The 26,963-nt window shown below is 39.8% G+C and overlaps 3 protein-coding genes, 1 long non-coding RNA gene and 1 other non-coding gene across 7 annotated transcripts; 1 reads left to right on the forward strand and 4 right to left on the reverse strand.

Moving 5' to 3' along the window:
- Window positions 1-346: 346 nt before the first annotated feature.
- Window positions 347-6,764, reverse strand: LOC113675871 (solute carrier family 22 member 15-like). The gene is made up of 10 exons (XM_089182864.1): window positions 6,625-6,764; window positions 4,957-5,273; window positions 4,333-4,561; window positions 3,662-3,860; window positions 3,018-3,236; window positions 2,553-2,687; window positions 2,321-2,421; window positions 1,571-1,679; window positions 1,147-1,219; window positions 347-759 (listed from the first exon to the last, which is right to left on the reverse strand). Exons 2-10 carry the CDS (start codon window positions 5,230-5,232, stop codon window positions 487-489), a joined length of 1,614 nt encoding a protein of 537 aa, XP_089038990.1. The 5' UTR covers window positions 5,233-5,273; window positions 6,625-6,764; the 3' UTR covers window positions 347-486.
- Window positions 6,765-7,580: 816 nt separating this feature from the next.
- Window positions 7,581-16,973, reverse strand: LOC149040770 (organic cation transporter protein-like). 2 transcript variants are annotated; one of them, XM_089182863.1, is made up of 10 exons: window positions 16,802-16,973; window positions 13,705-13,990; window positions 13,088-13,316; window positions 12,333-12,531; window positions 11,744-11,962; window positions 10,852-10,986; window positions 10,348-10,448; window positions 9,700-9,808; window positions 9,135-9,207; window positions 7,581-8,473 (listed from the first exon to the last, which is right to left on the reverse strand). In XM_089182863.1, the coding sequence occupies exons 2-10, from the start codon at window positions 13,987-13,989 to the stop codon at window positions 8,147-8,149; spliced, it is 1,677 nt and encodes a 558-aa protein (XP_089038989.1). In that variant the 5' UTR covers window position 13,990; window positions 16,802-16,973; the 3' UTR covers window positions 7,581-8,146. The 2 variants fall into 2 exon arrangements, with proteins under 2 accessions (XP_089038989.1, XP_089038988.1); XM_089182862.1 differs by lacking the exon at window positions 16,802-16,973 and adding an exon at window positions 15,925-16,062.
- Window positions 16,974-17,251: 278 nt separating this feature from the next.
- Trnag-gcc (transfer RNA glycine (anticodon GCC)) lies at window positions 17,252-17,322 on the reverse strand. Its single transcript has one exon. It is a non-coding gene; the product is annotated as a tRNA-Gly (tRNA).
- LOC149040771 (uncharacterized) lies at window positions 17,293-25,861 on the reverse strand. The gene is made up of 3 exons (XR_016179855.1): window positions 25,720-25,861; window positions 25,408-25,528; window positions 17,293-17,428 (listed from the first exon to the last, which is right to left on the reverse strand). It is a non-coding gene; the product is annotated as an uncharacterized LOC149040771 (long non-coding RNA).
- LOC113675880 (solute carrier family 22 member 15) lies at window positions 18,327-26,425 on the forward strand. Of its 2 annotated transcripts, XM_089182866.1 has the most exons (9): window positions 18,327-18,870; window positions 20,115-20,302; window positions 21,079-21,318; window positions 21,514-21,732; window positions 22,571-22,705; window positions 23,539-23,657; window positions 24,199-24,307; window positions 24,724-24,796; window positions 25,708-26,425. In XM_089182866.1, exons 1-9 carry the CDS (start codon window positions 18,595-18,597, stop codon window positions 25,903-25,905), a joined length of 1,557 nt encoding a protein of 518 aa, XP_089038992.1. In that variant the 5' UTR covers window positions 18,327-18,594; the 3' UTR covers window positions 25,906-26,425. The 2 variants fall into 2 exon arrangements, with proteins under 2 accessions (XP_089038992.1, XP_089038993.1); XM_089182867.1 differs by lacking the exon at window positions 21,079-21,318 and having other exon boundaries at window positions 18,493-18,870.
- The last annotated feature ends 538 nt before the right edge of the window (window positions 26,426-26,963 follow it).

A 26,963-nucleotide genomic window follows, 5' to 3' on the forward strand; every position in this document is an offset into this window, starting at 1 on the left:
AGTAAATAGATATTATCTTGGAAAAATCTCTTCTTCGTAGAGAGAAGTTATTAGAATATGACCAGGAAGAATTTTCAAAGTCAATTTGTAAGAGTCAGTTCACCTAGCAGATATCATTCATTAACTAAAGGTGATTCCACAGAAAGAAAAGAGGTCGAACGATTTTTGTAACTTTCCTTGAATGTTCCCTACCAATCTTTGTTTCGAGAACTACAATGAAAAAAATAAGTCACCATGTTTGATAAAGAGATCTGATAGGCCAAATTTACCTCGTACATTGACTGCAAAAACCAATACCATGTTCTAGGAATGCGCGCGCTTATTTGCGCAATACAGCATACGCAGTGCAATACTGAAGAATCACCTCAACAGATTCTGCCTTCGTTGAAACATTTAAGTCCAAAACTAACACTTGTCATAACTTGAAGGAGAACCAAAAGAAGTACTTCGGAAAGATAGAAAAAAAAACTAAAAGAGAAAACACAATCACAAAGATGTAGCGTAATCTACGAGGTTTGCTCTGCTGTTTGTGGTGTCTTTCACAGGGTCGGCTATGGTGAGTTGCTTGCCATCGGCGTCTTCCTTCTCTTTGAAATCTACGGCTGATTTCAATGCCATATATGCTTCTTCCGTGCTTTCGGTTTCCATAGTTTCAGCAGTTGGCAAGTCTTTTGTCTCTGGCAGAGTCTGGCAAAGGATTCCCGCTAACAATGCATTGCCTCCCATGATGCCGTACGGGAGGAGTGGGTGAGTAAATCGCTATGAGAAAGTAAAATATCAGAGGCAGAGGAGATAAGTTTAATTTTGAAATGAAAGCTATACGGAAACCCGGATTGTATTGCGATTATTTTCTCTACACCGCAATTGATTCAGATAACGCGCTTTTTCTCAACCAATCAGATACAAAAACAAACCCAATGACGTAACGGTCAAGTGCGTTTTCCCGCGCTTGAAGCTGTTACATCCTTTTACTTTGGGTAATCATCAGTTCTTGGCAAGTTTATCTTTGTTCTGATTTATTGTTGTAATTATTTCGGTATTGTCCCATCTAATTTTAATTAAAGCGCGCTAATGGCAAAGCAAAACAAGGAAGTGTAATTATCTGGTCTATTTTATGTAAGAAAAAAAAAAGAAAAAAATCCTCACCAGATGAATTACATAAGAAGATAAAAACGAGCCAACCCGACCAGAGGCTGTTGATGTGCCCATTCCTATGTTTCTGTGAAGAATGATGAACCAAAAAGTTATAATCAGAATGGGTATTCTGTTTGCTGCACAAAATCATCGCCAAGAAAATTGGAAAGTGCCCGAAATGTTTTTATAACAGTAAGTTACTAAGGCACTGTCTTTGACAAAAGCTCTCGAAGTCACTGATAAATTAAAAAACGCCAAAAGTTTACGCTGTTGAGTGAAAAATAATACCTGATGCATTGTAGTTAGTTAGGAAAACAAAAATGCCCAATTTTTCTGTAACAGACAGTTACTAAAGGCCCTGTCTGAAAAATGCTGTAGAAGTCATTAGTAAACTAAAAACGCGAAATTTTACATCATTCTGAGTGAAAATTTCTACCTGATGACTGTTGGGAAGAGTTCCGCAGCGTAAACATAGACGGCATCAAATGAGATGAACACAAAGAACTTTGCTGACATCGCCATGAGAATACGACCAGCCATGAACCCTGAAAACAGAGCAAGGGTAAAAACAAATCAGTTTCATGCACGTGCTACATGGCTTTTTTACTTGCATCGATACTTGTTTAGCTTGTTGCAGGCATAGTTTTGCTGGAGGGAAAAAAACAGCATACCGAAAAAAGACCTCTCTCCTTGTAAAACCCATTCGATGCTGTTAATCCCAGTAGTATGCAGGACGCATGTCAGATAAGAACTAAGTATGAAGTTTAACTGGCCGAAGAGTTCTGAATAGCTCATTTGGAAGAGCACCCAATCGCGACATCGAACCAGGCCGGGTTGGAATCCTTATGAGGGACAGGTGACGAATTTTAACAACTTGTTTTTCCATTCGAATGAAACAGCGGAAAAATCGCTGATTCAACAAAGTCGTACTCATCAAAAGGGTACTAATGCGCATGCTTTGCTCCTAGGGTAACTGATCGCAGACTAAAATCGACTGAAAGTTTTTTTACAATCCTTTACAGTTCCTTCGTCGTGTCATTAGAACTTATCGCTCGCTTTTTTCTGTTCTGTTAATCTGGTCGAACATTCGAAAAAAGAAATGGAATGAAAAGAACAGTACAAGGGAGAAGATGAGGAGTTAACCCAGCAAATATGATGGTACGACCTCATCCAGTCTGAATCATACCTTTATCGTTCCCCGGATCATACATTGTACATAACACTGCACCAGTTGAGGCGAGCGCAGCAAGGATCAGGAAATAAACCAGAGGCTTTTTGCGGCCGAACCTGATGCACATAAAAACACAGGGAAGAATGAAATATTGACATTCTGATAAAAAAAAAAAAGTTTGATTGACAGGACAATTCTCGCCTTAAGAAAGCTGCATTAGGTACTGAGTGCTTCTGTCACCACTCACCTTCCCATGATCCAGATGGCCACGAAATTGGCGGGAAACTCTATAACGGAGGTCAGGAAGAAATTCAGGTACATGTTGCCACCAAGAGTAGGAGTGCTGAACGATACACCATAATAAACTATGCCGTTTACAAACCTCCAAAGGAAAGCCACCAGATGACCGCAAAATATTGTATCACTAAGAATTTGTTGTGGACACTAGTCCTGGGTTTACCAAAGTATTTTTACAGCTCTCACATCTGCTAATTATTCTCGACAACAGCAAAGATAAACAGTAGTTTTTAAGTCTGTAAGCTGGCTTTGAATTAGGACACTCCATGATTGGCTCAAAAACTCACTTTCTCAACCAATCAGATTCATACAAAAACCATTGATCTCTCGCGTTTTCCCGCGCTTTCCTTTGGTTTAAATTCAGTCTTGCGAAACTCTTTGAAACACGCCGTAGGCACCTTTGCTACTTACTTACCAGGCATACCAAGACACCAGAGTTCTGTGAACCATTTTCTTGGTTCGAAATAAATCTCTGATGTCACCTATCTGTTGAACTTTCCCATCAGCACACGGGTTGTATAGAGGTTCCTCTGGGTATTTCTTCTTGTTTGTTGCTGCGATTTCCCGAAGGATTTCTTCCGTCTCAGAAAGCTTACCCTTGAGTAGTAGATACCTCGACGATTCCGGAACAAACCTTGAAACAAGATTAAGGACAATAGAAATTTTCTTCGTATCCAACTGTATAGTAAAAGTCATACTGCCTTGTAACTTGGAAACTGTGGGAGAGTTTTTAGTCTTCAAAGTCTTAGATGACCGGGAGTTTAGTGTTTCTCCTCATGGACGTATTGGATCCTAAATTTTCCCTACCCTCTGCTGTTACCTCTTAAACGTCTGAATGGAAAGAGTCGTAGAGACTCTGTGACAGTGTCTCGTTTAAAGACAGAAAAATGAGCTAAAGCCATGAGGGTACCATGAAAAACAATAATTGCGAATTCGACGAGTTCCAGAACTCATAAAATTCACACATATTTTGTTGCATTATGCGTTACCTCACAGGTCGAGTTTGATGCCACTCCTGTGCATCCCCTCCCCTGCTTGGAAAGTCTTATATTTACTCACCTCCACGCCAAAATAGAAATCAGGCCGGGTGCAGAACACATGATTGACAGCATCCTCCAGTCACGCACCGCATACGCTAATCCTGCCAACGTAACAAGACCCAGAGCCCACGAGTAAAACAGTGACGTGCCAGCGACATGCCGGTGCCTCTTGCCGACAAATTCTGTTGCCAACACGTACATTCCCATGGATCCGCCCCCTAAAAAATTGGTACAAGAATAAAAAAATATTGTTCATACTAAGAGAAGTAAGCGCTGCTTTACGGTGAATTAGTGCAATATTCAGAAGCCAGATATCGACGTTAGTAATTATATAAAATTTAACAATCATTCATGTACGCGACGCGGTCAGTCTGCTGGCCGTTCTCTAACTGTCTCAGCCTGTAGGACCAGCAATTTTCAACCTTCGTATTTTGTTCGAATAGTTAAAATATTGTTTTTAATGAAGCTCTTCCTAGACATTTTATCTCTCTGGGTTATTTTAAATTATTTTAAAAACAACTGTAAGTCTCTTTCAATATCAGTTTTTGACATGGTCCATCTCTTAAGACGTGAACCTGTACGTTTCAATCGAGAGTCCAGCACGCTTACAGATAAGATTATACGGTTAAAACTATAGCAATAATAAACGTATAATCAGAGAAAAAATCGTAAATGTTATGAACTCTATACCTATACTTAAACCTGTACAGAGTCTGAACAGGATAAACAGCCAGAAATGATGTGGAAAGGAGGCAAGAAGGCCAAACAAACTTGTAGTGAACGTGAAGATCAGCAAAACGGGTTTACGGCCGATTTTATCAGAAAGAACACCTCCACCAAGTGCACCAACCAACCAGCCAGCGAAAACGAGAGATGTGGAAAGGCTCGACAGAATGGCATTATCACAAACTAAGTCAAACTGAAATGCATAACATAGCGGAGGTATAAATGGTATGTTCGAAAACAGATACACAAAAACAAAAGAGATTTAACACCGCTTGTATGCAAACCCGACAAATGTGCAAGCAGCACAAATAACCAGTGCAAATACGAAAGAATCAAATTATGAACTAAAAGAGAGTTAAAACCTGAAAAATATTTTACATCATATTGCGCAGAATAGTCCTAGTACCAAAATCTTCTTGTGGTAGAGTTTATGATACTAAAACCCTCTTTTGAAAATTCTGAATTCCTTTGTTACTTCACCCTCTCCGTCACATCCTCCTCCTAAGAGGTCACTACTTACGCCTCTAATTTTCATCCACTCACAGGTTTTCTTTTGTACTGTAATTACGTTTGAGTGAGTTGAATTACCGTTGTGACTACAGATGTAAAATCGTCAGCAAACTTCCAGGATTCTCTAGGCATTTTACATCGCCGTTCATCCGTAGCGTCAAATTGTCCACTAATGTTACAATGGCTGTTATTACCGGCGCACATCCATTTCGGTTCAGCCGAGATGAAGCTGGGCAACATCACCTGGTATGTTAAATTAATCATTTCAATGTAACTCAAGATGATTATGAGACGGATCTGGTACAAACCCATGCTGCCAATTTTCTCCAACACTTCATCCACACTCAAAGCCATTTTCAGTTTCACGGCGATCGCACCAAGTTTTCGAGGTGGGACTAAAATACGAAGAAGTAGAAAAAGAAAGATAAGAAAACAAGAATCCGGCTCAAAAAATAGTCTCTAACCTTTTAATTTTCAGACAAAATATACATTCTATTCAAAAAAAACGCCCCGCCAAAGAAACACGTGAATAACGGTGATGCGCATGGCAGAACACGTGTTAGCATGTAAACGTGCGAGGCGTGTCTCCTCCTTGAAGGGGACACACGCGCGCCTTATTTACCCTTGCGCTTCGTAATTCTTGTGCTTTGCACTAGTTCACAATTATATGAATATGATCACCAGTTGTCAGCTGCGTTCAAGTGATACGTAACAATGTGAATCCAGCTTGCATGGCTGACGAATTTTTGGGTACTCGATGAATCTAAACGTGACAGAAACAAGAGAATTTTGCTGCTATTACGCGTGGCTCTGTCGCTCAACTTTTCCTAGCGCTCACAAAACTACTGACTGTGCAGGTTACATGAAACAAAGCGAAAATTGGGTGCCAAAGGCCCTGAACACGAAAATAGTTTAATAAATGAGGATTTCACCAATTCTGACCCACCTTCTACAGTTTCCTGCACAGTCTGCTGTTCTTTCCCACGGCCAAATTTATCGCCAATTGCTCATTTAATAACAGTTTGAAAACCAGACCAGTATTTTTTTCCCGATCATAGAAATTGACTAAGCAAGCAAATTGAGAACAGCAGGTCAAATGCAATTAAGTCTTCACAACATTCGAATAATCTCATATATATATTCACGAAAAGACCAGAGCGTACAGGTTTCCGAGGAAAATTTCGCGTATATATGATATTCGCGTATTATAAATGCCTAGGAGCTAATACTCAAGTACTAGGTTTCATCCCAATAAACTAGTAAGTGTTCATTCAAAAACTGTTTACTTTCATACAGTTGCACAGACCAAGTACTCAAGAACAACTGCCAAATTTTTGGCCTTCATTTACCCTCAGGGGTCAATTCACCGTTTAATTTTGCCATTTTAAATCGTGCAAATCGGAACCAAGAAATCCCAGGGGCGATCCTTGGGGCGGCCTATCTTTTGCCGCCTGGCTTAGGCGCTAGAGAAGTTCATCTCCGCTGCTATGATTGCCTCTAAAGTTTTTGGGAAGAGTATAATCGAAAAGTGTACCGCACAGAAGAGACAAAAACTTTGCTTTATATAGCTTTGCACGTCAAAAGCCGGTACTTAGTTTCGCTTTAATGTTGGATACCAGTGCAAACAGGTACACAACGAATGTGTGCCGATCATGTAACAAGGCGGCCTCTTCGTGCAATGTACAATATCCCAGAGGAACTGTGAATTCATTCAATGTTCACAGTAATATTTGCAAATGACCCTACCTTTGGGCACGTTGCTTGTAATCGTCTCAAATATTTCAAGAACTCGCCTGTAAGCCACAAGGATGCGTAAAATTCCGAGCAATAATGAATGTTTGAAGATGAAATGAGGTCAAATAACGAGAACAATGCATTCCTCAGTTGATAATTTACAAATGTAATAATAAGTGACGGGCGGAGGGCGGGGGATGGGGTTACTGCCATGCACACCCTCGACCTCGCTCCTGGGGCGCTTTTCCCCTCAAATTTCTCGTAAAGGTGGTCCGCAGTACCAGGAGTTTCAATAAGTTTTTCCACAAGCGGCTACTAATGGTGTAATCAGCGGCTGTACCTGGAAAGGAAGCCGTAAGGCGAAACCCTAACATTGAAGCCAGACCGCGGTGGGAGGTATTAAAGGCGGCGGTAACCGTTTCTTTTTCTGTTGTGGTCACACTACAGACTTTTGTCCCTGGGAAACGTGACTTGATGACAGTCCACTCACGGGAAACTTAATGTACCAGTGTGACCGATTATTACCTTTGGGAACTTTTAGCTGATGGAACTGGGATCGGTCAGGAGAACGAAAGGTTTTCCCAGCTACCCTAAAGCAACAGAATTAACATTGAAAATATTGGTCAACACCCCCCGCGGTATATCACAGGGAGTACCCCAGAGGTCATTGTCAGTGACACAGGCATGCTCGATAGAAAGAAAGACAGGATGTTCGCAACGACTTTTTGATTAGTGGTTCTGTCGCACTTTGTTATGGTCTTCGCTTCATGTAATACCTGTCACGATCTTTGTAGCAAAATTATCGCGCTTTGTTATGAAATTTCACATTTTGTAAGAAGGCAGGGGTCGCACTAAGGGAAAGTTTTCAATTTTTTGAGAAAAATGACAATTGAAATGCGTAACCGCAACAAGAAAAAAACCTTTTTAGTCGAAGGAGAACAGTCGCATTAGTGAGGTAACTATCAGTGTTTTGACTTGTTGAGAACTGCATGTTTACTGCTGGGAAGAAAGATATCGCGATCATGTGTCCTGTTGAAGAAATTTTCCATAGTTTGCACAAGAAACATCAAATCGGCAAGGTTCGCTGACAAGCGTTGACATATACCATTGTGATTTCTTTTGTTTAACGCAATTTTTCCAAAATCTGCCAGCCTCGCCCACGTATAAAAATGTTCCCGAAGACAGATTTTAACCGTCAAGTAAACACATTTCCCAAGCGCGACACTCGTCGCACTTTGTAACAGACCATCACGCTTTGTAATACTTTGTAACAACAGACCATCCGTAAATTTTTTAAAGAATACAGATTGCACTCACCCCACGGGTTCATGCAATTTGGTTAGCCTTTAAAAAATTTGCTGGTGCTGATTTATCCCAAATTGCATCCGAAATCATGTAATTACCTATACTAATGATACAGCTAAATCTAAAAAGCGATGTATATGTGGTAAACCCTAAAAATAGACAGCTCAAATACAAAATCCTCGCATCACACTCTGAGAATGTTAAGCTGACAAAGACGAAAGATCATATCTCAAAAAGCAGTGTCATGAAAAGAATCATCTCCGATGCTTGTACTGCTGTTCATCTCGTTGCCACAATTCTCTTTTTCTCTCTTTTTATCTTCATTATTCTCTTTCCCATTATTCATTTTCTCACGATCTTTCACTTGTTCCTTTTCATCGTTTAGCTGTATGTCGTCCATGGCCATATTTTGAATCCCTAGTTCCACTCCCTCCTCGGAGTCCATCGTCTCAGGAGTGGGTGTTCCTTTCGTCTCCGGTAGAGTCATACACAATAGACTGGCTAACAAGGCTTTGATTCCCATGATGCCGTAAGGGAGGAGAGGATGTACGCGCGTCTGTGAGAAAAAAAATGATGCGGAAAAGTCTTAGGTCGTGAGAGTCAGCAGACAGAAGGTATCCAAACATCAATGTGGCCATTTTGTTTAGAAACCCTTTATTGGCTGAAAGGATCCGGCGATTGACGCGAAGATGAGAGTAACTTAAACGCTCAATAGAATAAAGGAGATGGTAAGTTTTGAGCCTGGTAATGAAATAGAGAAAGATGCCTTTCGTCTTGTCACGAACGTGGGACAAAGAAAAAATTCCGAGTCCCCATGAGGATATGCTGATCCTAGCAGTATGCAAGACGCGTGTCATATGAACCTCGTAATAGACTTCGCTCACCGTAGAGTCTCTGTGGCTCAGTAGAGCATCGGAGCACGGAATCCGAAGGTCTGAAGTTCGTTTCCTCATGGGGACTCAGAATTTTTTCTTTGTCTCACGCTCGTGACAAGACGAAAAACATCTTTCCCTTAAATACTCAATGTTTATGGCTTGCCAGAAAACTCGGTAGTTTATATTTGTTTTGTGTTTTTTTTTTTTACTTTTGCCTTACTTTAGGATAAAACCCACAAATAACGTCAATTCCTGTAGTTTTAAAGATTAGTGCTAACTTCCAATACAACAACTGGCCCTTTGTATGGATTTGCATGTCGTTGACTTGTGCATGATACTTACAAGATGAACAATATATGGTGAACAGAATGAACCAATCCTGGCAGCGGATGTAGAGGTACCCATTCCAATATTTCTGCAAACAAAAACGTCGAGAAAAGAAAAGTTTTACCAGGCACTCCTGTTTTTCTTGGTGTACAGTTGCAACGGTCCGAACTTGTTCATTCAGGGGGGCGGATTTAGGGGAGAGGTGCAAGGGGCGTGCACCTTCCCCCCCCCCACCCCCAATATGACCTAAGGAATTATGATACGACTTCACAGTTATTAAAAAAAACTGTTGTATTGCTTTCTTTGCATTGTCAGCAGTCCCTAATCATGAGCCTTCTCCTATGTTGTTCGCTTTTAAAATTTGTTGACGTCACCCATCAGTTGCGTCATTCTTTTGTGGCATACCCCTCACCCCAACCCTCCCCTAGGAGCAGTGTCTTTATCGAGCAACGCAAAGATCTCAACGACATGCGCATTGAGGTGGATTGCATAAATCCGTGTTTCATAATGCTGGATCATCAAAAGTTATTAACTGTGGAAATTAAATGTACCGGAAAGTAAAGGTAGATAGGACTCTAACCTGATGGCCGTTGGAAACAGTTCAGCGGAGTAAACATAAACTGCATCAAACGAGATGAATACAAAGAACTTAGCAGCAAGAGCCATGATGATCTTACCAGCAGCATAACCTGAAAACACAAAAGACCTTCAATTGACAAAGACAGGCCATTAAAGAAGTAGAGGGAGAAATTGGGGAAAAAAACATACACGAAGAGTGAAAGAAAATTATTGAAAAACAAAGGAACAAAAATACATGGAAAGATTTTAAAAAAATGTAGATTTACACAGTTGGAGTTTGTTTTCCCCTATACTTTTCCAATCGTCACTTTGTTATTTTAATGGCGCTTTCTGAAATCAAGAACACACATCTCCTTGGTAATTTTCATGCTAGCGACAGAATTGAAACTGATAGCAACTCTTCTAGGATATTCCTTGGATTCCTTTTCCTCAATTGTCCGAGTTTCTTTCACGGAAAATTAGGTTGGTGAATTCACATGCAAAAGTAGAAGAACACAGTAAAAACAGTGTTAGTTTTTCATTTTGGCGGGTGTGAAATTGAGATACGTTATTGATCTTTTGTTTTACTGCTAAGTGGTCATCCATCCACTTTTCACCACTCGGTGTCTTTTTACTCTGTTTCTCGTCCATCTCTACCTTCGAAACTTACATTTGTCATTTCCTGGATCGAACATAGTAAACAAAACAGCACCAGTCGACGCAATGGCAGCAAGGATCAGACAGTAAATCAGCGATTTTTTACGACCAAACCTGAAATGAACAAAGTAAGCAAAAAAGAAAATTTCATGTGAGGAAAGAACGAGATTATTTTTTCAAACGACAACGACTTGCTTCTTAGACTATCAAAATAGAAATTGTAATCATTACGGTCCATGAACCTGAAATTTAAAGGTCGGTTCCGACAAGAAAAGGGGAGCGATGAGATCGAATCTCCTCAAAACAGGATCCTGTTTAACAGCCCTTCCCTATGTAAAATCAGTAATGTCTCGTCCGGACTGAACTTTCAACGCAAAGGAAAGAGGCCAACTTTTTTGCACCAAGAGTCTAGTCCGGTGAAAATTATGAGGATGGTGCAAGTCGGATCCATGGTTTCTAGTTTTCCAAGTTTCACGAAATCAAATTAAACTAAAGATGGCATGCGTTACAGACTTACTTTCCCATGGCCCAGATGCCGACATAATTTGCAGGAATCTCAATAATGGATAGCAGGAAGAAATTCAGGTACATGTTGCCGCCAAGAGTTGGAGTGCTGAACGATACACCATAATACACCATAGCATTTACAAACCTGTAAGCAAAATCAGTGCGCGTTTGTTGCTGACAAGGTAATCTTTATGATTTTTACAGCATCTGTAACGGGCGGGATGCTCCACTCTTAGGAGTGTATTTTGTTCAAATTTATATTGAAAACTGTATGTATGATGAACTGAATTATACTCGTATTTTGATTAGTTCTTACTATTGGAGAACAGACGCATCGATAGCGTCACCATTAATCATTTTTTGCTTCTTTATTATGTAACACAAACATATTTCATGTTGCCGTGGGTCTGAACAGTAAGAGATCACAAAAAACGACAAAATGTGTTGTCAAAATGTGGCACTTTTTTGTTCTTACCACATTTTGACGTAATCTGTGATCTGTGCGGAAAAATGCACGGCAACGTGGAATCGCTTTGCGGAATAGAACAAAAAGACAACAATAGTAACAAGAAAGGAATTCTGGTGAAAAAAATCACTTTCGAATTTCTTGTAAAAAAAATCTCATTATGTTTCACCAGTTGAAAATTCTATGTCATCTTCTTGACTGTCTTTTACGTACAAAATTCCATCTGAAATAAAAATACTCCCAGAAATACTTTTCCCCTGGCAAGAAGGAGCTCAAAACCTTCTCAAAAATGTTTGAACTTGTAAGAAAGTAGCTGAAGACAGACTAAGCCCATATACGATACACAGAAAATTTAAAAGAAAATTGTGGAAGGTTATTCAACATAAATCCAAGCACCTGTCTTCGCGGAGAAACTCACTAGTCTACCGACACTCACCAGGCATACCAAGAAACAAGAGTCCTGTGCAACATCTTTTTTGTTCGAAATAAATCTCTGACGTCACCTAGATCCTGTAGCTTGCCATCAGCATTCGGATCCACTAAAGGCTCCTCTGGATAGGTTTTCTTGTTTGTGGCAGCAATGCGTCGCAATATTTGCTCAGTTTCCGTAACTTTCCCCTTGAGCAGCAAGTACCTCGATGATTCGGGGGTGAACCTTAAAGAGTTAAGCAGGAAAAAATTCAATGGGAAACTCTATCAGAGAGGCTTAACAGAAAGCAAAGCTTAAATTTTGGCACTAATCTCTGCAGGCCACCCCCCCCTCTCCCTCCACCAACACTTGATATGTTAGTTAACATGGGGATGGTTTTTTCCATGCCCTTCTGCAAAGATACCCTGTTCAAGAAGGGAAAAATTGAAAATGCATACCCTGTTTAAAATTCAAGACCCTGGAAACCATATCCTGTTTAGCAGCACGTACCCGTTGGGAGGGTTTGTCCTCGGTAGATTACACAGCTCTCTCCTCAACTGAAGAGGCCCTTAAACTAATTAACAAAAGTAAGAGATTTTCATCTGAAAACGCTTACCACCAGCCTATGAAGGAAATAAGTCCAGGTACCGCACAGGTGATTGAAAGGAATCTCCAGTCACGAATGCCATAAGCGAGCCCTGCAAACATGACTAGTGCCAGGGTCCATGAATACCAAAGTGACGTACCAGCCACGTGGCGATGTCGGACGCCCGCGAACTCAGTGGCCAGCACGTAGATTCCCATGGCTCCGCCACCTGATGGAATAGACGGTGCGTCAGATCAGCAAAGCTTACACGAAGAACTTCTTCAGTATCCCTCTATTTCTTTCCACAGAGTTTTCATCCTTAAATTTTATGTTATCAATCAATAAAGGACAGAATTTGAATGGTTTAATAAATGACGGGCTAGATTTCTCCCGCTTACTCCAGTTTGATCTTCTTTTGTGCCCTGTTAAGTGTACATTGAACCGTTTTTTAAACCTTTTTTGGTTCTCACTTTTTCTGTGAGAAAAAGTTGATTTGGCTTCTCTCTTGCTCCGAGTAATAGAATTTAAAGACGTCATCTGACATCGAACAGACACGCAGCGAATTCTGTAGAGTCAAGTGCGGAGGAGGGGGGAGGATGTCGGAAACAGAACCTCATCAAAATGCATGTCGGTCATTAAAGAGAGTGCATTAACAACGGAGCTCAGAAGCGCTGAATCGGAGCAATGAAATGCTATAGTAAAGATGTGTGAACCGCTCCCAAGAACTCAAGACGAAAGGGATACTTTTAAGCTTAAAGAAAAGATAAAAGAAAAGCTTCACTCACCGAGACAGATGCCAACGAGAAGCCTGAATAAAATGAAAAGCCAGAAGACATTTGGGAAAGCAGCCAACCAGGCGAAGATGCTACAAGTCATTGATCCTATATACAGTACTGGTTTTCTGCCAATCTTGTCTGATAAAACTCCGCCAATTAACGCGCCCACAAGCCAGCCGGCAAATAGGAGTGAAGTCGAAATGGTTCCAAGCAGAGCTTTGTCACAAACCAAGTCGAACTATAAGAAATTGTTACAAACATTATTTTACGTTTTTTCGAAGAGTCGCCATATAATCATATCCTCTAAACAAAAAAGTAAAAAGGTTGTACGAGGCTCAAATACGTGCCGCAAGACCATCAGGGAAAAACCAAAGTTTTCCTTTCACGTACAAACTTTTGGCCTGTTCTAGGCAGTCAGCAAGAGTAAAAAAAGGGGCCTCTCACGAACCCTCTCTCTCCTGATTTTCTCTCGTCCAATCATTCGTTTATCTCCATTATCTTGTTCCTGAAATTCCTGCAAAAAACCCTGCCGATTTCCTCTCCCGGTAATTCGTCGGCCTTCTGTGACCCGGATCCTACAACATACTATCTCAGGAACTTGTCTATTGTCTATAATGAATTCTGACCTCAGTAACTACTGACGTGTAATCATCAGCGAATTTCCAGGAATCTCTCGGCATATCACATCGTTTCATGTACAGGTCATCACCGGGTTTAAACTCCCCAGTCAGGTTACACGAGCGGTGATTGGCCACACACATCCAATTAGGTTCAGCGGCGATGAACGTTGGTACCATGACTTGAAATGTTATATTGAACCACTCTATGTAGCTTAGAATAGCAATCAGGCGAATTTGATAAAATCCGAGGCTACCAATTCGTTCCAGTATCTGATCCACAGTCAAAGCCATTCTGTGAAATGATTTGAAAAGATTTTATCAGAGGAAGGAAACATAAGTAGTGCGGTGGACTTCGGATCAAAAAATTCCGGTTTGAGCTTTGATTTGCTGACTGAGTTATATTCTCAGGCAAGACATTTCATTCTCACCAGGCCTCTCTCCTTCCAGGAATGTAATTGGTACCTACAATCTGTCAGGAAAACTGTAAAAATGCCGCTGTATAAATCCGTATGCGTTGGACTGGAACGGCTCGGAAGAGCCGTCCCAGTCTTATCACGCATTAGCTCTAGGAGAGGTCCTACAAGAGCTACGTACATAATGTTTCTTGAGAACTGGCGAATGTATTATCTTCCCTGCAGAGCTTTTATTATCGGATGATTTGTGTCTCGATAATTAAATCAAACGTGAATAGATTGTTGAGTAAATCCTGTCAAGGTTCCGGAGGAACAACCTTTAGTAATGAACAACCGGTGAAAGCTATGCACTCCAAAAATATCAAGTTTTTGTAATATGAAACGCTAGATAAGAGCTTCAATCACCAAAATTCTTATCATGATGACACATGCCCTGATAAGCTCATTTGACAATTAGGGGCCTGTTTACATGAAGGTTGGGGACCCCAGGTAGGTTAGGTAACCCACCTGGGTGGGGTAACCCGCCTGTCCATATAATCTCTTATTTTATCTTAATCACGTTTATATGGTAGGTGCGGTGACCCACCCAAGCGGGTTGCCCGGTCTGCTTGGTATGGTAACCCTGTCAGCCGGGGTGACAATTTGCCATGTAAACCGCTCAAGATGGAGTAACCCGCTTAGCCGGGGTCACGTTCATATTAAAGAGAGATAAAATGAGCCAAGGGGTAGCGAAACACGTGTGTTTTATAACTTTTCCTTTTCTTAGCCGTCCCATACTCAGCTGAAACATCAAAACACTAACTTAACGCCCTATTAGCAATGAAGACTCGACGGCAATTTAGTCAAGTTTTCACTTTGAACTTAAGAGTACATTCACATGTTGTAAATAACTTTTTTTGGCAACGTTTTAAAACAATTCGCCGCGGTGACATCTTAAATCCCTGATTGCAAGCGCGACAATAAGCTCGAGAAACTTCACGCCGGCCCCGGATTGTAAGTAAACGCGGGCTATTTTTGGACCACGGCCAGGCGAGTTACTTCACCTACCTGGGGTTCTCCACCTCCATATAAACAGGCCCTCAAAAAAAGGACACCGGAAACACTTGCTCATTTTTCCCCTAAATAAACAGGCCTTTTTTCGTCTGTCTCAGGGCCCTCAGCCTTGCTAACGATACCTCGAGTTGCTTTCCAAGACTTCGCCATACCCAGGACTTCATCTTTGGAGCCTTACAGACCATTCAAATTTTCTTGGATCAGTATGTTCAAAACCATGTAATGGGATAGTCACAGAGTTAAATATATCCGTGTCGATGCTTAAATCTTAAATATTACGTTCATTTTTTCCTCACAATCGTGAGTATTTTGAAAGTTTTGCTTTAGCTTTGATTTAACCCTTGTTCAACTGATACTAAATCCAATAATTATATAATTACGCTTCCGACTCCATTTTGAAACTACTCATGAGACCGGGTGACACTGGCGTAATGGTGGTAATTTCCTTTCGTTTTAAGCCATTTAAATCAGAAGTAAAGAAAAAGATTTGCTTAGAATAAATTTTCAATCTTCTAAGAGCTTACCAACTTATTCTCCTGGAGGAGTCTGTAGAGCAATTTACTCGAGAGGTCTTAATGTGTTTTTTTTTTTTTTGCTATGAGCTGATATTAAGCCCAGGACACGCAATTTTGAGGCCATATCGAGATTTTCCATTAAACCAGGTCTTTCTGTTTTGATCAAAGTGCGTTTGTTCGGAATCAGAGGGCGCATAAAGCACGTTAGCAACTCCATAGATGTGAATAAAGATACGAGTTCATACCTGTTGCATGAAATAGTCAGGCTACCCTTTGGCGAAGACCAGAAGGAATGTTCGATCTCGTTGATATTTTAGTCAAGTTGCATCAGCGAAATCTTGAAATCGTATACTTGTGTCACGTGAAAAAAGACAGACGTGTAACATCGGGCCAATTTTAGAGCTCGCGCCTAAGATCTGGTGGTATATTTGTTTGTAGCTGTTCAAAATATACATATAAAAAAAAAACCACTCGAAACTAGTTTATGTTCCCCATGGACGAAATATGCTTTTTGTATGTGCGTCATAAGGATGATAAGGTTTATTTCCTGTTTCCTTATAAGAACATAAGGAAACACGGTTCTCTTGGTTTCCTCATGGTGTATTTATTTTAAAGTGCATGTCATATTACAATAGTTGCCCAGCTTGTGATGAAAGTCATGAGTCTGCCTTTTTCTCTGTTCATGTGGAACATCCTAGATGAAGCCTACTTGAAATTTCAATGGAAATTTTTAGCCCGAGATTGAAGAGAAAAAAAAATATCAGCACGTGAACATGAACAACAGCAACAACAACAACAACAAGTAGTGATTATCAGAACGCGGTGGCAAATTCAGACAAAAAATCTAACCAAATACTTCATAAGTTATTATCAGCATGTGTCAACTCAGTGCGTCGAAAAGAAACTGCGCACGGCCTTGACTACAAAGCAAACCTTCCAAAAAATTCAATTTAACATCATGTACGGGAGTTTGGTTTTGAAAAAAATAAAAATTTAAGTATCTTACATTCGGTCAAAAGAAGGAAAAAAGAAAGTAGAAGGAAAGAAACGAAACAAACATTCGTGAGGACGATAAGCCCGACAGAAAAAAAAATGAGTGAAGAAGGAAAAGGAATCGCTTACCCGGCACTCCAACAAGGAGAAAACGCTTCAAAAGCGGTTTTTCTTGGCTCTTGCCTGAGTTAACTGACGGACGTCTTTTATCAGAGAATTTGAAAACGCGATTTACCAGCCGTCACTTTGTTAAACCAGAAGCTGTCGAATCTTCCAGTATTCCTATTTTTTTTCTTAATTCTTACCACCATTCATATCATCAAACAATACATACGTGTTCCCTCAAGGTTATAAGGCACAAAGTGTCAAAGGCTATGTCTTGCGGTCTAACCAAAGAATGCACTAGTGTTAAACTCAAGATAGAATAACACAGAAAAAAAAAACATTAAGACTTTCATTCAGTGTTCTATGTTTTAAAAATAAACTCTTTACCGTATTTGGTAGATCTAGAACTAAGCTAGATCTTATTGTATGGGTTTAGTTTTTCATCGGACTGGAAGCACGGCCAAAAGGTTACAATGCACTAGCCGGGAATCGAACCCGGGCCTCCCGCGTGGCAGGCGAGAATTCTACCACTGAACCACCAGTGCGTCTGAGTTTCTGGGGGTGGCCTCTAGTAAAACATTGGCTTCGCCTCGGGGAACATTGAGGGTTGAGGGGAAAACTTCTCTTTGAGCCACCATCAACTGTTTTGTTCTGCATAAAAATCAAAAATAGAACAAATTAGAGGAGGGGGGGGGGCCTAAGGTCTCTTTAGTGTAAATCTTATTAAAAGGTTTCTTCCTAACTTTCATCTTTCCAGAGGAGTCTCTCAACATTTTCACGGTACTTGGTTGTGGCCTTGTCGTTAGATTGTGAGTTTTTGTCCGAAAAAGCAGCTGAATTTCGTCCTCGGTTCTTTCCTGATGCTCTTTTGAAAGTATTTACTTGCCACGACTGAAAAAAACTAATTTCTCGACGTGAGCTTGCTCAGGAATTTGTTCCGGTTTCAAGTTGCACAGGTCGTTACAATATTTCTCAAGTCAAAAGTCTGAAATGCTTGCTTCAATGCAATATTTGTCTTTGTCGTTAGAAATCAGATAAACATGATAACTAATCAAGTATTCCATTCCTCCTGCAGCTACATGGAGACGGAGCTTGGGGAGAGATCCCCAGACATCTTCACCTTCCCGCCCTCCTCCCCCCCCCCCCCTTATTTTGGGTAAAAAAAAAATTAAAAAAAAAAGAATCGCAAAAGGAAGAAAAGCCGGCAGGGCAAGCGACAAAAAACCGGGGCCCCTTTAGCTCAAGGTCTGGATATTACAGGTAATGACAAGATTTCGAGTGCAATTTGGTGTAAATAAGAACTAGTACATTTTTCAAACACATCAAAATCAGTAGTCGTGGAAAATTTCAAGTGCTTTTTCGCACCAAATTAGTATGGGTACAACATGATTACGCGTGCAATTTGGTGTTGGGCGAGAGTAAATTTTTTAAAAACATCGAAATTGCATGAGCCCGTAAGGCGAATGCAATTGCAATTGCTTATTTACACCGAATTACTCAAGGAATCATGTTGTTACTTGATGGCATAATACATGAAAAACGCATTGCAGACAAAATTTTGGCAGCACGCGTGCTATTGATGATTTGCACTCGTGTTACACGTAACTACATAAAAATGCACTCGTTTCATGTTTATTACTATTCACAAAAATACAACCTAACTTGTCAAGGGAAACAACAACTTGAATTGTCCTAACCCCCAAGAGTTTTTTATTTTAATTTATTATCACGCTGCGTGACACACGACTGAACGATGACCTCCGAGGAGAAGAGGAGGGTGTTATCTTAATCACGCCCAATCCTCCTTTATCGTTGATATGGATACCGACGAGATCCTGGAAGAAATAGGAAGTTATGGACTCTTTCAAAAGCGAAATTCTTTACTTCTTGGCCTTATAATTTTCGTACTGACCTTCCAAACGGTTTCTATGGTGTTTATTGGGGGTGAGCCAAGATGGCGGTGCAAAGGAAACAGCTCTATATGTACACGAAACGAGACGTTCAGTTCATATGACGGCTTTTACAAAGCCAGATGCAATATGAGTTCTGACGACTGGGAATTTACCACCGAGTCCACATCTATCATCACTGAGGTTGGCCTGTTGTTTTTCTCGAAGTTTGGACAGATGTTTCGAGGTTAAACTTCCTCTGCAAAGTCTGACCAGGATTGTAAACAATGACCTGTGGAGTTTAGTCAAAGGTCGGATGAATTACGGTCGAAAATCTGAGCATTATGCCTTGGAGCGTCACCCCTGAAAAAATCGCATGTTACTGAAAATTATGCTCAAAATTTTTAATAATTCTTAATTTGATAAAAACAGTTTCGAAGATTTGCTCAATCTCCCTTCTCCCATTCCTACGGCCCAACAGGTGAAAATCATAAGATTGAGAGGTTTAGCGAAGTTCAGAACAAAACATTTTACGGGATCAAATTCCATAACTGCAAGAGAGAAAACCATGCTCACTGATGACGTTACTCAGGCTCCATAATTTATCTCTTGTCTAACTGTTACAAGTTAAATCAAAATGCCAGTATCATGCTTGCCAATCTGATTATTACATTCTGCCAAAAATTATGCCGGCGTAATTTATCTGACCCTGGGTCTTATCTGACCCTAAGGCGAGGTTCCTAAAAGGGGGGAGGGGAGATTGGGGTGTTTCACTGGAAATTAAGTTGGAGGAACTGTATGACTTGCTTCTCAGACTACTCCCCTGGGCCTTTTAGATAGTTGAAGAAGCTCTGGAATTCTGCATCATAGGTGGAGGGGTATTTTCACCCTTTGAGCCCCAAGATCTCGGTAGCAGGTTTATCTATTGTCTAACATACATTTTTCACAATGTTAGTCCAAAAAATTTGGTTTTGTAAGGAGAAATTATTTCTTTGTCACTCATTGGAGTGAAAAGGTTAACCCCTTTAACTGCCATGAGTGACTAAGAATTTCTCCTTACAATATCAATACAATATCAACCAGCTAAGTGATAGGAATAAAGAAGAATATCAAATTGGGGATAATTAGTTGATCTAATATTAAATTATTGGAACTTAAATTATAAGGATTGTATAGTTGACTGTGAGGAGAAAGACAAATTTGATCTGGGAGTTATAGGGTTAATCAGTAAGCTTTTTATGTTTCACCTTCGTGGTATACATGTTACCTTTTCCATAAAGGATGAACATGAAATGGCTTGCTGAACTGTAAACACTTTATGATAAGGGTTAGTGCAGCATGCAAGCAGACAGCTAGCCAAATGTTCAGATAGTCTTTAACCCTCTGTGGCTATGAATTTTCCTCAAACACATCATCATTTTGTTCTCATTTTTTTCTTTTTACTCAAGTGGAACCTTATTTGTGGTGCAGAATATTATGCAAGCCTGTCACAATCCATACTGTTCATTGGGTGGATTCCAGGAGCATTTATTATTGGAAGACTGTCAGACAAGTTTGGTAGAAAACAAGTTCTTTTCCCTGCTGTTTTTTTTGTTGCTGTGTCTTCACTAGCAAGCTCCTTTGTTCCTGTGCTATGGTGAGTAGAGAGTAAAACATAAGGGTGTGTAGATATGGGATTTCTCTTTCAGTGTTGAACTTGATATTTCATGAGTGATTACAGCAAATGCATGAAATATTGAGTTGAATACAGGAAGTGAAGTTCCACATCAATAAGCAACCATGTATTATTTTGTGTCCTATATAAATGTAAACACCATTGGCTTTTTCTGACAAGAAAATTAGACAAATAACCTAGGATTGAGAATGGTGAGCGCTTTGCCATTCATTTATTTATCTGATGGAGTGGTGCAAAAGGCAGGCGATGTGTCAACAGCTAATTGGTGATATATCAGAGGCAGTTAGAAAATTATTGTAATTAATTATTGTAATTAAATTATTGTAATTTGGTATGTGAGCAGTAATGGCATTTCTCGGGGCTGGAAATCCTTGTAAAATACCATGTTTTATTTAATGAATAATATGAATGTCAAACAGCAGTAGATTAAAGAATCATATATTAGCATTAACATGCACATCATGCATCAAGCATTGGATCTACCAAGGGTGTTGCTAGGGTAGCTTGTGGGGTGCCCATGACCCCTCCTCCACCCAAAACACATCATGGAGGTCAATAAGATAATCTGGTAAGTACCCTCTGTATGACATAGTGTGAACACCCTTTGATAAATCCTGTCTATGCCCCTGTCTACTTGACCTAGCTGTGATTGGCCACACAAGTTTAATCATTACTTGAATGAAATTGTTGCAATATTTGCAATATTTATTTTACTTCCCATATGACATTTTTCTCAGGCTGTTTTTGACTCTAAGAGGAATAACAGGGTTCTTTCAAGGAGGTGTTTATATAACCCTTTATGTGCTTACAACAGAGTTTGTTGGACCAAAACACCGAAGTTTAGCTGGGACAGTGGTTTGGATTTTCTACACCTCTTCACTTATGATCCTGAGCGGATTGGCATATGGAATACGTGAATGGAGACCTTTGTCAATTGTTATATCTGCCCCAGCATTTTTACTTTTGATATTTTGGAGGTGAGGAAAATCAAATCATGAGGTTGAGATAAAATTATCACATGGAAATAAGTCAATGAAAATTACCTTGAATGATATCTTTGAGAACTGCAAGAATAACATTCTTTGTAGGTCATGGAAAACAACATAGATGTCATAAAAAAGCTTGTGGAAAATGTGAACCTAGAATTTTTTTTGGAATATTTTATCTTAAAGGTGGGTACCTGAATCATGTCGATGGCTGATAGTTCACAACCGAGTAGGTGAAGCAAGGAAGGTGTTTTCATTGATTGCTACCATAAATAAAAAACGGCTTCCCACTGAGAAACTTGCACTTGCAGAGAATAATCACAATGCTGTAGAAGAAGGTGGATTTTTGGATTTGGTTCATACCAGGATCCAGCTTATACAGACTGTTATTCTTTGGTTTGCGTGGTAAGCATTTTTGATATTTACAATTAAAAAAAATAGTAACAAAATATAATTCAAGTTACTTTTAAACCCCTGATTTCTCCCCCCCTCTTGGCTGCTTCAATGACATATCATTCAAATGTCATTCTTTCTTAATTACAATTAGTAATGATTCCAGGACAATCCCCCCCCCTGAAAAATAAAATAAGCAAGGCTCATTGCTGCTTTCAGTATGTGTAATGCCTGTGGTAGATCATGATTGTTTTAGAAATTTGCTTGAGTGTTGTGTTTGTGAGATGCAGAGATTAGCCATGGGCTCATGAGCCATGTGCTGGTGCTTCTCTTCGAACTTAAGCCCTGTTGGTGGGGGTTGCTTATTGGATGGGTGATCACAAATAATATCCCCTGTTCCTGAGTTCTTTCTTGTAAGTGCTCTTCCCTTTCTCTCTGCAATGAAAGAAATTTTTGGGTAACTTCTTCACCAAAGTGGTGATGTTTGGTAAAAAGTTAACTTTGGAACTTGCTAACATGACATGATGCAGTGCCTGGAAAACTGAGTCCTTGGAGAATGAAGACTTTTTGTGCTGTACATGGAGCAAAACTCATAAAACTGAATCCTAATGATGTACTAGTGATGTCTGGTTTAGCCATACTTGACTAGCTTGTACTTACAATTGCTGAGCCAGTCAACTTTCTGGAACAGCATTGTTCAATTATAATCAGTTATATATGATAGCAATTTTTTCCTCTAAATACAATTATATTAAATTTCAAAACCAGTTTTCTAAAAACTTGTAGGAAAATGTTTATCTTTCAGGCATTTGAGACAAGATATTAATTTAATGTTTTAAACAATTCTTAGGTTTACTAATTCCATGGTTTACTATGGAGTACTTTTGAGTGTTGGAGTGCTAGGTGGAAACCTTTATTTGAATTTTTTCCTCACAAGTGCTATTGATATTCCCAGCAACTTTTTCGTTATCTGGTTCATGAGTTGGTAAGTGTCTGTTAATGATTAGGGGGATAGGGTTGGGTGTGGGGGGGGGGGAGGAGGGGGGGAGAAATTGGCCACACAGATATTGAAAAATATCTTGTGTCATCTTCAAGGGTGGGGTGTGGCTGTTTATAAGTGAGGTTGTGCAGACCTGATGAGCAGTTCCTAATTTTATCTAATGTAATTTGTTGTGCAAGTCAACAGGAATCAGCAGAACAAAAAATATCTTGGTGTAGCTAAAACTGTTCATGGTCTGCAGTGAATATTAATAAAGGACTTATTCTGAAATTGGTATTTTGAGGCAAACATGAAGGAAAGAATGTAAATTATAGACATTTCAGTTAGCCAGTAAATTGATAGACAATCAGTCAGCCAGTCAGTTGGTCAGTTTTAAGGTGGAGTGGTGATTCCTTGGGTGAGTATGTCACTGTGCCCTTCATTTAGTTGGTTTATCAATCAGTCAGTCAATCTGTCAGTGCATCAATCATCTTTCAGTCAGTTGGTTGCTATGTCAGTCAGTCTGTCAGTCAATCAATCAATCTGAGTCAATCAGTCAGTCAATCAGTTGGTTAGTAATCCATCTTACCACTCATTCTGCTGGTCATGTCAATTTGTTAGTCAATTAAGGATGAAAGTAATCACTCAATTAGTACATCAGTGTCAAAAGATTGGTTAGTGCAGTGTTGGTGGTTAGAGTGTTAAATAGTGGTTGTGTGTGTTGGCAGGAAATAAAAGATTTATTTAATGAGCCACCTAGGCCATCTCAGGTAGTGTAAAACACAACCTGCTATAAAGTGATGTTTGAGGTATATTGATTTGGGTTTTTATTATTCCAGGGAAAAAGGAATTTTGTGTAAAAGTTTTTATGGTAGAAAGAGAGCTTTAATCCTTTGTATGAACCTGGCAGCAGTGTTCTGTATCACTGTTTCTCTAATTCCTCCAGAATCTGATTCAGGTGAGGGAATTGTAGAATTACTTTGTAAACCTACTCATTTACTTACAAAGTGCAACTACTGTTCAATTGGGCTGATTTAAAGTGACCAAACCAGTTACTGAAAACGTGCAGTAAATTTCATCAGAGTTTTTAGTCACCTTTGCCTGCTTTGGTCTGAAGTTCTGATTGGTTAATTTGAATTTTATTGTGCGTTATTCGTGCGATGTGATGGTTGAATTTTTTAAGAGACCCTGGCTGTAACACTCTTAGGCGTTTTGAATTTGCCTTCAAGTTAGGTGTGGTTAATATTTTTATATTTGTCATTCAAAATTTCGTACTTTGTTGAAACGTTTTTTTGTGGTCAAGTTGTTGCATAGGCAAGGTTACCAAATGATTAATTGATATCTCAATTTCATTGGTTCATTAAACGCCCCACACTTTGCCACTCGATTTGATTCATTCTCTTGATAATTCGTTTCTCTATTTCAGCATGTTGTAACTTTAAGTTATGTTGAATATACTTCCATGATTACTTCATGATAAAGTGTTCTGCCTCTTTTAGGTAGCACAGCTGCACGTGTCATTTTCACAGTCCTTGGAAAGTTCTGCATCAATGCGTCATTCAGCACAATTTACGTTTTCTCCTCAGAGCTCCTTCCCACAGTCATCAGGTTTAGTTTGCTGGAATTATTTTAAATTCATTCTTCTGAGAGTGGGAGAGAGTTGAATTGCAAAACATAAAATATTTAAATTCAAACCTCTCCTAGTTTACACTGCTGTCGTTCTTCAGCGGGCAGCTCTCAGTTATTGTTACTAAGTCAAGAAAAGGAACAAAGTAAGTAAGGATTTGATGAAAATCACCTCTTTTATTTTTATATGTAATAGACGTGGTGAACTCCGGGTCTATAGGTCTGGGTTTATGAGTTCCTGAGCGAAACACATTACTCTTACAGTACCGGCGAACCTCCATGCCGGGGGAGTAGTTATACTCCCAGTCGCTTCATGCTACAGAGACCACGATAAGTGCAGTTGAATGGACCACTAGGGTCTGCTGAAAACTTAAATTCTTTTACTTTGTTCTCACAAGGAATTTAGGAATGGGAAGTATGGCTGCATTTGATCAGGCTGGTGCTAGCATTGCTCCATTTGTGGTTTTACTGGTGAGTATAACTTCAATCTGCCCGGCTTTAGATGGCAAACAAAGACTAATCACGCCTACTCACTTGCGTTTTCCTTCGAACAATTTCTTTTGCTCTGATAGGTTTTTGTGATTTCTTGATTTTGATTTTACTGACACAATCGAATGAGAACGCTTGTGTTTTGTTTTAGTCACAACTGTGAGGCAATTTAGTTACGATCGCAAGTCTGTTTAAGGAGCCAAGTCGGTCGCATTTTTTCATAGAGCACTCTTTTTACTGGGTAATTTAGTGTTAACAACTGAGTTAAAAACGTAATTAGCCACCGTAAAGGGTAAAAAAGCAGACGTTTCGAGCGTTAGCCCTTCGTCAGAGCTCTTACGAAGAGCTAACGCTCGAAACGTCAGCTTTTTTACCCTTTACGGTGGCTAATTTACGTTTTCAACTCAGTTGTTAACACTAAATTGCCTGCTATACTCTCCCACCGACGCAGCACCACAGTTTCTTTAGAAACTTATCCCCTTTACTCTTTTTACTGTTTAATTTTGCGAGGAGAACTTGAACGCATATTTAGAGTTTTAGATTTGAACCGCACATAGATATTTACATTTTCTTTAATGAAGAAAAGATCCTACCTTCTTTTCGGTGGCTGCGACCCCTGTTTCGGGCTTTGTTTATGAAATGAAACAGAAAAGGTTTCGAGAAGAAAGGTGTCCTGATCTTCAGCCGTCTACCATACGCGAGTAACAACCTAGTCTGAACAAGTAAATTCTGAGAGTGACTCTCTTGAAGTACTGGTGTCTCGCTTACTTACAGTAACTCTCCAACATTGCTCTTAAGTTACTAGTTCAGGTTTATGCGTGTCGTTCAAGAGTTGTTTTTGTTCGAACAAGCCCATTTGCTCCATCTTTAATCTTCTTCTTCTATTTCAACAGGACAAAACTCACCCCGTGATCCCATTTGCTGTGATGAGTGGCTTTGCTTGTGCCTCTGGGTGCTTGTGTGGTCTTCTTCCGGAGACCCTTGGACGGCGGACCTTGGAGACATTAGAAGACATATCCCATGCATCTCCTTTACACGACGAACTGCGTGACAGCGATCAGAGTGAAGAGCATCTAACTTCGTCGGTGTAAACCTTCCGTGTCTGGAACACAATGACTTTGCCTCCTGCTGTGACTTAATCGTTCAATGTAAAAAGATTGCAAAAGAAGCTCATACTGAATTTTTCAGCAGGGCTTACATTAAAGAAATGTAAAATAGTTTCCGCGTTTACATAGCCTGATGTAAACACGCGGGAGGTTGGGAGAACACGAGATAAGCGTAGGAAACCATGACGCGAAGCGGAGTGGTTTCCAGCTTATCGAGTGTTCTCCCAACCTCCCAAGTGTTTACATCAGGCTATATAAACACGGAAACCATTTTACATTTCTTTTATAAAATAACTAATGAAAGAGGAACGAAATATTCTGCAAAACTTGTATACGCTTGTTTACATACGCTCATGTAAAATGGTTTTATGGCCAATCAGAGCGCGCGTACTATTTGAATTATTTTATAAAGCGTTTTTTTAAATCATGACCTTGAAAATGGCCATTCTTTAAGAGCATCTATTCACGAGAAGAAAGCATTAAACTAACAGCTAAAGGGGAAAAATGGACTGGTTATGGTGACAGAACGTGATTCTATATTCTTTGGATTTTTTATTTTAAAATATGAATTCGGGCCCGTTATGTTACCAGGACTTTCAAGAAACGGGTCCTTGCAGAGCTATTATTTTCACAGCGCGCCTAAATTACTTTATATTTTCACTTTGCAATAGTCAGTAACTGCTGGAAGGTTTTTGATGTATAAAATGAAAAGCAAGGAACAAAGGATGGAACCTTCTGGGACGCTAAAAACGATTTCCCTGGTTTCCTAGTATTTCGGTCTCGCACGTAAAATAAGGGCGGTTTTAGAGGTTGGGTGGGAACCACTACTCAGCCGGAGGACGAAAAGCAAGTGAAATAAGTCCCTTAATAGAATGTCGAAGTTAGAGATCTTGATCAAATCTAAAAAGAATAGTCATGTAGGCAGTGCGTGGTCAATGTTTCTCTAAAGAGCATTTTTAACACTGAAAGAGCCCGTCAGTGAGGTAATCATCAGTAGCCAGAAACCAAATTGACACTGAAAATGAGTTTGTGGTCTCTCAGAG

The sequence above is a fragment of the Pocillopora damicornis genome, chromosome 9 (assembly GCF_964200805.1).
Source record: "Pocillopora damicornis chromosome 9, jaPocDami1.2, whole genome shotgun sequence".
In the NCBI taxonomy this organism is placed as follows: Eukaryota; Metazoa; Cnidaria; class Anthozoa; order Scleractinia; family Pocilloporidae; genus Pocillopora; species Pocillopora damicornis.

Bases quoted from the DNA above. Each gene is read 5' to 3' on its own strand.
- LOC113675871 (XM_089182864.1), bottom strand. From the start codon at position 5,232: ATGGCTTTGAGTGTGGATGAAGTGTTGGAGAAAATTGGCAGCATGGGT. The intron at 3,861-4,332 runs GTATAGAGTTCA...CCAATTTTTTAG, and splicing joins CTGTACAGGTTTAAGTATAG to GGGGCGGATCCATGGGAATG. The intron at 1,220-1,570 runs GTAGAAATTTTC...CATTCTTCACAG, and splicing joins CTCTTCCCAACAGTCATCAG to AAACATAGGAATGGGCACAT.
- LOC149040770 (XM_089182863.1), bottom strand. From the start codon at position 13,989: ATGGCTTTGACTGTGGATCAGATACTGGAACGAATTGGTAGCCTCGGA. The intron at 13,317-13,704 runs GTCAGAATTCAT...AATTTCTTATAG, and splicing joins ACACGTCAGTAGTTACTGAG to TTCGACTTGGTTTGTGACAA. The intron at 12,532-13,087 runs GTGAGTGAAGCT...CTATTCCATCAG, and splicing joins TCTCGTTGGCATCTGTCTCG to GTGGCGGAGCCATGGGAATC.
- LOC113675880 (XM_089182866.1), top strand. From the start codon at position 18,595: ATGGATACCGACGAGATCCTGGAAGAAATAGGAAGTTATGGACTCTTT. The intron at 21,733-22,570 runs GTAAGCATTTTT...AACAATTCTTAG, and splicing joins GTTATTCTTTGGTTTGCGTG to GTTTACTAATTCCATGGTTT. The intron at 22,706-23,538 runs GTAAGTGTCTGT...TTATTATTCCAG, and splicing joins GTTATCTGGTTCATGAGTTG to GGAAAAAGGAATTTTGTGTA.